The sequence below is a fragment of the Nematolebias whitei genome, chromosome 16 (genome assembly GCF_014905685.2).
Source record: "Nematolebias whitei isolate Nwh7 chromosome 16, NemWhi1, whole genome shotgun sequence".
NCBI lineage: Eukaryota > Metazoa > Chordata > Actinopteri > Cyprinodontiformes > Rivulidae > Nematolebias > Nematolebias whitei.
This window is the reverse complement of record NC_056513.1, coordinates 21,817,235-21,828,335: the sequence shown is the minus strand read 5'-3', so window position 1 is coordinate 21,828,335 and position 11,101 is coordinate 21,817,235. Positions and strand designations below refer to the sequence as shown.

Genomic DNA, 11,101 nt, shown 5'->3' with positions numbered 1-11,101 from the left:
ACCTACAGTGCCTCAGCCATCAGAAAGGCTCAGCAGCGTCTTTTCTTTTTGAGGAAATTGAAATGGGCCAGAAGTGATCAGCTTCTATAACTATGCTATTGGAAGTGTATTAACCTGTGGATTCCTAGTGTGGCTCTCCAGCTGCACTAAGGCAGACCAGCAGGCTCTCCAGCAAGTGGTTAAAACAGCTGGGAAGAACATCGGGATTACCATCCCGGAGATCAGAACGATCTATACAACCTGCTGTCTAAGACAAGTCAACAACATCCTGCGGGATAGGCACTATCCTGTGCATGGCTTGTTCCATCTGTTACCCTCAGGCAGAAGGTACCAGTCCATAGGTGCCAAGACCACTAGAATGACTCACAGTCTGTACCCACAGGCTGTGAGACTGTTGAACAAACATCATCTCTCTGAAACTCCGCCCATTATCCTTACATCTCAAATCTCATCATGACAATGACTGTGAAATGGATATTGCATTGTTGCAGCAACCAACTACTACCCCTTCAACATCTGTCTGTTTACGGTTTCCCCTTTTTCTATCTTGCTCTTAGACGCTGTATCATCTGTGTTTACATTGATCATCAGAATCTTGCAAAGTTTTTTCGTACCACTATGTGCTAATTTACAAACGTGTAGGTGCATGACACTCCATCAAAATTTCATTGTTGTCCATAAGTGTTGTTACTGTGGCAATGACAGTAAAGTAAAGTAAGGATATAACGTCTTAACGTTTTGATCTTCATAGCTATGATTTTATGGTTCAAAATATAAAAGGTTTAAGTCTTGTGTTTTTTGTTTGGCATTTTCATTGCTTCAGGATTCACTGGACTGTGAATAGTCATAGTGGAAGTCATCCATAGTGAAGCCTGACTGTTGTTTTCAGCAGATGACACTGTGTCCAAAAAACATCCTGTTAGTCAACCAATAAGCCACAGGAATGTGAGAAATATGATGCAGAAGTCAACAAAACAGACCAAAAAATGTTGGTTTTGGGTTCTACTTGGGTTGGTTGGATGTTTTAAAAGTCCATCTGGGAAAGGAAAACAAATATATATATATATATAAAGCAGATGTTGGTTTCTGAACCAAAGAAATTTAAGAGGCATCATTTTGTGATGCAAAGCATGAAGTAAAACAACAAATACGCATTGTTTTCTCAAGTTTATCTTTTTTATTTTCCTCCTTTAGCTCGTGGCAGCCATGTTGACAGCGTGTTTGAAGCTGCTGTTGTTCCTCCCCTTGGTTTGCTGTGTCCCCTCCTCCTCCTCCTTCAGACCTTCATCCAGAAATTGCAAACGATGCTGCGACCAACTCGATCCTCCAGCAGCCTCAGCTCATTATCAAATGCCTGAAGTCAGAACTGTTATCAACATGACCATCCTGAAAGGTACCAAGCTCAATTTGTTTCTGCACAGTGATGTTTGATGACTGTGTTATACCCATCATCAATAATATAAAAAGGTCAAATACCTGATTTTATATTTCTTTAGCTAAATACATTCTACATTTTAGACTGCACTTAAAAAAGAATACAGTGTTTGCATCCAGTTTACACAGTAATTTACTTTCACCTTGAATGTGTGTGACGTTCTCCCTTTTCTGAGCTACAATTTCTTAATCACTGCTTCTGTTTAACAAGCTGGTTGTGCGCTTAATCAGAGGTGTAATCATGGTTGAACAGCAGTGCCAGATGTAACGACACATTCATGCCGAAGTGAAAACAAGACAAGTGAGAGACACTGCTGAAAAGGAAATTAGACACTCCAGTGATATAAACAACCTGGAACCACTTTAAAATCAACTTCTCTTCAACATTTTGTGGGAAATCAGGCTGGCAAGTGCTGGTAGCCTTTCAGGCTTTTGACAGTATCCACCGTGTGAAACTCATCGACACATTTACATTCACGTGAGCCATTAAGTGAAGGAATGAATTTAAGAAAGAATAACATTTCATTTAGACAAGTCTAACCTAAAATATATAAAAGCTCAAATGGACCCATTTAGTCTGTTTTCAATTTGTCTGTCAATATGTCTGAGTCTTCATCTAAAGTCCACAAGACGTTAAAACATGCTTGTGTGTTTATTTGTTAGACGCCTGTGTGTGCTCGGGATTTCATGATGGATTTGGAATAGACTTAACGTAAAACTTACATAAATATTGTTTTGGATGGGAGTGTTTTGCACATGTTAAAAGTTTACTTCTGAGATTCCAACAGGAAGTTGGCTTGAAACACAGCAGTGAAGGTTGCCTATGGGACAGATCTGGTTGGCAGGCTGTAGACTGAGGAAGTCCTCTGGATCGGGGACGAAACATTTCTCACTTAAAGAAACTGGTCCAGATGACACGATTTAACCTTTTTTTTAATTACATAAATATTCATTGACAAGCAAGACTAAACCCAAATATTAGCTCATGTGTTTATTTGTTTGGTGAGTAAGTAAGTTGGTTTAAAATTTTAAATGCCAGACATTGATTTTTGCTTACCGTATTTTTCGGACTATAAGGCGCAATATCAATGAACAGGTATGTTTTCATACATAAGATTGTAAAGCGTAAGGCGCATTAAGCGAAACAAAACAGTCAGATAAGTCAGACTTTATTCAACTCATTCATAATAAGCAGATAAAATCGGTTCAAGGTCAGTAAGCACAACCAGAATTCATACATAAGGTGCACCTTATTATAAGGCTCACTGTCGATTTTTGAGAAAATTTAAAGATTTTAAGTGCGCCTTATAGTCTGAAAAATACAGTATATTGGGAGTTATATAGACCGTTAGCTTGTGTGCTTTACATCAACCTCACTCACGGCAGATCACTCTTTAGGTCACCTCATTAAGGGTGCATTCACACCAACCCTGTTTATTCTGCTTTAATTGAACTCTAGTCCTTTTGCTTAGAAAGTCTGGTTCATTTGGAGAGGTGTGAATGTGCAATCGAACTCTGTTATGAACCTAAAACGCAAACTCTGGTCCGCCTAAAAACCTAGGTCTCAGTTCGGTTGAAGTGAACTCTGGCGCCAATTAAATGCAGTGTGAATGCAAGTAGACCGGAGACCGCTCCAAAAGCAGGAAGTGAACTACAGCACAGGGCAAACAAACATGCATTACCTCATACGAAGCCATCAGCCGCCTTGTGTGAAAAACAACATTCTCCATGGTCATCTGCCTCATCTTCCGCTCATGCTGAGTCCATTGTTGAAAAATGACAAAACACAAATCCTAAAACCGCTAAAATTTGACGCCACTCCGGTTTTGGTTTTGTTTCCAGAAGAAGAAGAAGAAGAAGAAGAAGTGTCTTCTTCAGAGGTTTTTGTGTCGTTTCCTTCAGTAGTTTTTGGTGCAGCGCCACCACAGGCGGGGGGGACAGGTTGGCTCGATTGACTCTGCAGCGTGAATGCCAACCACACCAGCTGAAATGTAAAATAATGTTATGAATATCGGTCCCCAATTGAACCAAGTCTACCAGACCATCAGGTGTGACAACACCCTAAGGAACTGTTACACAACAGTTTTGTGATATAGCCACATAGATGAGCTCCTACGGCCCTACATGGTTTACCAGTCATGCCAGCCACATCTCGCAACAATGTGAGCTTTCATTAATGAAGCCAGCACTGCAAAACCAGCAGGGGTCTGGGGTGGCACTGACATGAAGTGCTCAGAGTGTCCGACATCCTCCTTTTGTAAATCCTGTGCTTCTCTTACAAACAAGGCTTTTCATAAAATAGTTCCACAACATGGCCATGCAGACCATTTTGTCTTTTTGCTCCTTCATGTATTGCCGTCATACTGTATGCTCCCTTACAATGACACAATTTGTGCTCGCATTTGACCCTTCACACATGAGCCTAGTGGAGCCATGTAAGCACACAGGGAGCAGTTAGGGAATTGGTGTTTTGCTCAAAGACACCTCGACATATGAGCATGGTGTGGAGTTGAACCTGTGACTGTCTGATCCCAAGTTAGCTCTCTTTAGAAATGATCTTTGTTGTTAACTATATATTTTTAAACTAAATACAAAGTTACTGTGCCTCATCGTCAATACTTCCTGGCAAATAAATCAGTTTGTTGTTGTTTGATCCATGACCAGCTGGTCGCACATCATCCCTTCATTACATTACTGCTCTATGGCACCGGCTTACATTTTCACATCGATCATTTCGCCTCTGTTACTACCTCACTTTCTGACATAAAGCCACACCAGTGATGGGCTGGCTTTGAGCCCCCTCTCCACCACGGTCCACTTAGAAGTCACATCTAGGCAACCAAAGGGCATCTAAGTCCTGGCCTGAGCTGTTTGTAAAAGAGCTTACAGACTGTCTGTCTTCACTACATTACACCAGTGAGCCGTGATGCAGGTTTACTCCTAACATATTAACAGTCATGGCTGTGGCACAATACTTTGCTTGGTGGATGAGAGTCATAATGGCAGTTCCATGCTCCAGTTCTTTCATAAATGACACCAAGAAAGGTAGAAGACATCTCAGCTACAGTATGAAATGGTTTGTGAAAGGGACTATTGCCATTAGTTGACAAATGTAAGCATCTTTTTAAATCCTATGAGTGTCTGTCTTTCCAAAAATATACGAACGACACATCCACAGCAACAACAAAGTAACAACAGTGATTCAAGAGATCAAAGCTCATGCTCAGAAATTCAGGTAAAAAAAATCCAACAAAGTTAAGTCAGGTCTGATGAAGTCCTTTGGATGAAGGACAAAATGTTTCAACAAAAAAATAAACTGTCCAGAGGACCTGACTTAACTTTGTTGGCTTGTTTACCTGGATTATTGAGCATGAACTTTGATGTTTTGAACCACTTTGGCTATGTCTGCCTCAGAGGAGTCGATGGTGAAGAGGGTGAATCCAGAAACAATTGTATCACCATCAAACTGGTTGGCCCACTATGTGAGTGTGCTGTTTGTGGGACTGTTTTTTGTGGCTCCTCGGACTGATGAAGTCCTTTGGATGAAGGACGAAACGTTTCAACAAAAAAAGAAACCATCCAGAGGACTTGACTGAACTTTGTTGGATTGATTCAAGAGAATGCAGAATTTAACATTTGATTTCAACTTTTACAGTTTAGTTTTAAGTTAAATTAAATTTGCAGCATGGTTAGAGTCACATACAGGATTAGAGTACATACAGGATTAACTTTGGCAAAACTGGGTTAAATAATCCAAGTGCAGTCACACCAAGCAGCCTTCAAAAGGTGCAGTAATAACCTGATGTTTTCTAATCTGAAGCCTGCTGTTATTAAATGAAAAACAATCTTAAAAAAAAAAAGTTTGGACTAAGTCCATCCTGATTCCTCCGTTGGTTCTCCTAGAAATTGTCTGGACCTGTAAAGACCTCTACTTTTTACACTTGGCTGGTTTAGCCACGGTAAGCCCTGCACTCGTTTGAGGTTATTTTTCTCATCAGGTTGCAAAGAAGCCTATAGAGAAGGAAAGAGTGGCTTTGAATTAATTGCGCTTGTATGTTTGAAGCATTATTTGGATTCGTAAGGCGTGTAAAAGCTGAAGAGGAGAGATAAAGAAGTGTAACCGGAGAAGGGAATTAAAACGACAGGATTTTTTATTTTTTTTAAGTAAGAAACACACAATCACAGCCAGAAGGGGATTTGCGAGAACGTGTATCCCATATCAGATGCTTTGAGCAGCCAACTAAACCTGAGTAGTTAAAATAATGTGCCAACACTTTTTGGATGAATATGTTGGTGTCATATTTGCAACGTTTGTGATTTTTTTTTTTTTCAGTCACTTAAGTATTCTTTTCAAGGATGGTTTTATTGTTTGTCCTTTGTGTTTAGTTGTGTTTTTTTCTTTTCTGTTGGATACCATTCAGTTTTCCAATGTTTCTTGTGCCAGTTTCTATTTACCCTCAGTATTCCTCCCTAGTGTTTTTCCAGTCAGCCTGCCACCCTCACCTGTCCCCAATCAGTGTCTCAACCCAGGTGTTTCCACTTCTCCTCTCACCCAGCTTGCTATTTAAACCAGCTCACCTCTCCGTTGGCTCCTTGTTCTGTAAACTTGTCAGATGTCTCAGTCCTCCTTATGTTTCACCATGTGTTGTTTTTTAAGTTGTTGCTGGCATGTCCGCCTTTTTTTGTTTGTTTATTTAATAATCCATTTTTTGTTTTACTTCGTGCTCCTCGTGTCCACCTGGGTCTAACCACACAGTTGGTTCTTTGCTAAGAGAACATCAACTGTTCTGACCCACAACCATCAGACAAATATTTATGGCAAAAGTTCATCCACGAATATTATTGGGTATTTATGGAAATATTTGGACTCGGTCAGATAAATATATTTTGATATTTTACATTGGTATAACGAACAAAACTTTAATTCACATTACCTCAAAGACTGACTTCATCCATCCATTATCTTTTAACATGCTTCTTTCTTTTTGGGTCGTTGGGGTCACTCACTGGTGCCCATATCCAGCAGTCACTCTGCAAGATGCATCCTGAACAGGTCTCCAGTCCATCACAGGGCCACATGGAGACAAATGAGACAACCATTCACTCTCTCACTCACACATGGGGACAGTTTAGTCACCAATCAGCCTAACATGCATGTTTTTGGTCTGTGGGAGGAAACCGGAGTACCCGGAGAAAAAACGCGTATGCACGGAGAGAACATGCAAACTGCATCCAGAAAGGCCCACTGGCTGGGATTCGATTTAGCAACCTTCTCACTGAGAGGCAGCAGCTCTACCAACTGAACCACCGTGCCACCCGAGAGTTCATTATGAATAAATTTACAAGTTTTACTTTATCATTCACAAGCATCATATTCAGCATAAATACATTTTATTTTTATTTTGGACATTTCAAAACAGTCAGAATTTGAGAATGAGTATGTATGCTATGTAAAAATATGAAGATTTTGCCTATGGTTGGGCTGCTGTTGTTACGCCGTATTGTTTTACATTATTAATGTTTGTTTGGCGTATGTCACAACTTTTAGCATACCATTTAGCGTTTGTTTAGCGCAGGAGTCTGCAACCTTTACGATCAAAAGAGCCATTTATGCCCCTTTGTTCACTAAATTAAGTGTTTGGAGAAACAACAATCTGGTACAACTGATCATCAACTGGTGGCCCGTGGACCACCTTAAGTTTGCTGAAGGGGGCTTTTCTGGCCAGTAGAATAACTTTTTTTTTTTTAATTAAAAATATCAAATGGTTTTTCACATTTGATATTTGTACATTTTAAGACAAAAGAAAAGACCAAATTGTTGTAAAGAGAGAAGAAAAAACACAGATTTTAAAAATTTTTTGTAAAATTTTAAACAATGACCTATACAGGATTTTATTTTTTATTGTGGAAAAGTTAAGTATCCTACTTTTTAAGAGATAAAGCATAAAGTGAATGTGCTTTACTCTTTGTATTCTATTTACATATTTGCAAAAAAATTTAAAAAATGACACGAAGTCTGTTTAAACTAACCTTTTTTTTTTAATTATTTTTGTATATCAACCAATAAAATTCAGTTTTGTTAGTTTTGCTCAAAGCTTGAAAGAGCCGCTGTAGATGGACCAAAGAGCCACTTGTGGCTCCAGAGCCGCAGGTTGCAGACCCCTAGTCTAGCATACATCTTAGATCCTTTATAGACAGTTTATTTTTACAATTTATATGATTGCTAATGTTGGGTGTAACTGGGACCCTGTGCACATAATTTCGTTCCACCTCATGTACCACATGTGGTGAGAACAACAATTAACCTACTTAAACTATAAGCTGTACATTAATAGATGCAACCTGGATTACTCCAACAATGTTGAGGGAGTAAATTTAGACAATATCACCTCCAATAATTATGACAGCTAATCTCTATTTGACAGAGAAGTTTGCAAGATGGGAACTAGAATCATGAACTGAGGCAGAGCAGCTGTAGAACAGCTGAGAATAAATAAAGATGAGTGATTGAAGATGTTCGAGGGACAAGGTCTTCACACAGCAGGTGTTTTATACTGAAGTCAGTCAGCTGATAGAAGAGCAAATCAAGATGGTAAATCACCATCTGGAACTGAAAGCAGGGCGACACAGTTTCCAGACGTAAGTGAATGAAACAGAGTTCAAGGGCTGGGGCAGGGATTGGAGGCTGGAGCTCCTTGGCAAGGCAGAAGCAGTCTGGAAGTAGTTATAGAGCAGAAGGAAAGCCCTCGGAGTCAGAGCGAGGGGAAACTGGTTCACTGTAAGTAATTACAAAAAGTTGGAAAGGCTGGCTGCAGTGTTTCTGGCTGCGTAAGATCTGTGTTTTGACTTTGTGCAAAACTCAACATTTCTGGTGCAAAGATTCGGAGTCTGAAAATGAATGAAGAATTTGTTCCGTGTGAATGAGCTTTTTCGTTCTGTTAAACAAATCTGCCTGAGAAATTCGTATTTTGCATGGGTAGAAAAATATCATTATTAGATTAATCATGCTCTGTCCAAGGTGTACCTTGCTTTTCATTTGGTGATATTTGGAACAGATGCCAGCCACTGTGCAGAATAAAGGGGGTGAGGGTGGAAAATATAATGAACGAGTGAACGAGTACAAACTTTTCCTACAGGCATGGGACTGGTTTTTCTTCTCATGCATAAACTTGGATTTCAAAGATGGATTTACTTCATAAGATGACTAAAGCTAATTTACAATTTTGACCTCTGGCATTATTTATAAATAATTTTACAAGCTGAGAATACTAAGGGCTCTTTAGAGCCAATATGTAGAGAACAGGACAAGTATAAACATCTATCCGTGTGTCGATGCCATCAAAGCCCGTGATCCTAAATCCAGCATAGAATTCATATATACAAAGGGTTTTGTTTGTTCTTTCCCTTTTATTTATTATATATATATTTTTTTTTGGTGCAATAAATTAGAACATGTTTAACGAACATGACGACTTTTATACCATTTTTATTCTAGAGCCTGACCGATATGGAAACTTTGACTATTGCCAATAATGATATTGGGAGGGGAAGGGTAATGCCATAACCAATATACTGACTGAAAATCTTTTAAACTTTGTCCGCCCCCAAGAAGCTAAGTTAGCAGCTACTGTTAAACCTGTTAACATTTGAAGTCTTGAAACAGTCTTAAAGTGCATTCACATTTTCTGTCCACCACTGTTCACCATAAAGATATCAAGTGTGTTGGAAAACTATAAATTCAATAAAGAAACGTCTTTCCCTGTTCATTGTTTAAACAGTCACGTATGGTGAAGGACTAATCAGTACTGACCGCAGTGGCATTTTCTTTGCAGAGACGTAAAGATTTCAGACAAAGAATACATTTCATAGAAGACGACAAAGACAATGTTACTAACACATATGTTTTACCTCTATGTTAGATTCATTATTCTGGCTAAAGTTTTACAAGGGCAATAGCCTATGCTAGGTTATCTAAACATTAGCTTGCTAACTTGAGATGTACGTAGCTAACGACAAGCGGGTTGGAGGATTGAAGCAAATGTATTATTATTGTTTTTATTTTACAGATCAGTTACAAGAAACTTATCATGCTCTGTTCAGCAAAATATGTACAGTTAGTTGTTGCCTGCTTCCGCTGTGCTGAAAGTGAAAGTTAAATGAACAGCCATGAAGTCTTCATGTGCCCTCTGCTGGATACATTGTACAATTACAGCTGGTTCCAGCATTTTAGGTGTGAAAATTAGAAGTGTTTTTATATCGGCACATAATGGGACAATTATCACTGATACCAATATGTCCCCAAACGCCTATGTGGACCTAAAACATCAGACATACCGATATATCAGTCGGGCTCTACTTTATTCATCTAACAAATACAATGTAATACATGCATCTCATAACCGACTTCAGACTGATGAAAAGTTATTGAAAACTTCCCTTTTTAAAGCAACTCATTTGTCAGGCTTGGATTTCTGTTTTTATCTTAATTATATTAATTGTGTATCTTCAGGAGATAAAGGGGACAAAGGAGACAAAGGAACACCTGGCAAACCAGGATTGGAGGGCCCTCACGGCTTCCGAGGACCCATAGGAACTAAAGGCAGCAAAGGCCAGGCAGGTGCACCTGGAGATCCCTGCAAGATCCCTCAATCTTCCTTCTCTGTAGGGCGTCGCAAGGCCCTGCACAGCGTGGACTACTACCAGGCACTGGTTTTTGACACGGTTTTCGTCAACCTACTTGAGCACTTTAACATGTTCAAAGGCAAGTTCTACTGCTATGTACCTGGGATTTACTTCTTCAACGTCAACATCCACACCTGGAACTTCAAGGAGACCTACCTCCACCTGATGCACAACGACAAGGAGCAGGTGATCCTTTACGCACAGCCTAGTGAGAGGTCCATCATGCAGAGCCAGAGCGTCATGCTGAATCTAGCTCTGAATGACGAAGTCTGGGTCCGTCTGTACAAAAGGGAGCGTGAGAACGCCATTTACAGTGACGATGTGGACGTATACATCACCTTCAACGGATACCTGGTGGCACCGAGCAGCCAGTGAAAATGTGACTGTGGGAATTAACTAAAATCACTTAAAATAAAAATCCAAGAAATGGCTGTTAAGTATTTAGCTTTGAAACAAAAGTGGTGTTTTCTAAAGGGGGGGCTGGCAAAAATGGGTTAAAGGAACAATAAAAATGGAATATAGCACATTATTAGGGAAAACAAATAAAATACTACTATTGCACTAGAATTACATTTTTGTACAAAACAAATATTTTTGAAAACCAACAAAAACAAGCTCCATTATAGTTCTTTGGAAGTGATCATGAATCTGTGGGTAATGCATCATTAGTAGCGCATACCTGGCATATTAAAAGTTTTTATTAATTCAATTTCCAGTGGTGGACAGTAACAAAGTACATTTACTTGAGTGCTATACTTAAGTACATTTTATGAGTATCTTTACTTGAGTATTTGTGTTTTTGGGAACTTATGACTTCAACTCCACTATATTTCAAAGACAAATATCGTACTTTCGACTCCACTACATTTCTAGGAAGCTTCTTGTTCCTTCTGGCTCAGCTTTGTAATCCACTGTTGCTGTTTTTTTATTTCCTTAAATGCAGTTGTCTAGTTGTTGTTTCAGGTATTATTCTAGATTCATCTGT

At 39.3% G+C, this 11,101-nt stretch overlaps 1 protein-coding gene across 1 annotated transcript; it reads left to right on the top strand.

The window, feature by feature from the left end:
* The first annotated feature begins 1,203 nt into the window (after nt 1-1,203).
* On the top strand, nt 1,204-10,535 carry c1qtnf6b (C1q and TNF related 6b). Its single transcript, XM_037689793.1, has 2 exons — nt 1,204-1,393; nt 9,944-10,535. The coding sequence occupies exons 1-2, from the start codon at nt 1,207-1,209 to the stop codon at nt 10,489-10,491; spliced, it is 735 nt and encodes a 244-aa protein (XP_037545721.1). The 5' UTR covers nt 1,204-1,206; the 3' UTR covers nt 10,492-10,535.
* The last annotated feature ends 566 nt before the right edge of the window (nt 10,536-11,101 follow it).

Coding starts and splice junctions, on each gene's coding strand:
- c1qtnf6b (XM_037689793.1), top strand. CDS start 1,207: ATGTTGACAGCGTGTTTGAAGCTGCTGTTGTTCCTCCCCTTGGTTTGC. Junction 1,394..9,943: donor CAACATGACCATCCTGAAAG/GTACCAAGCTCA, acceptor GTGTATCTTCAG/GAGATAAAGGGGACAAAGGA.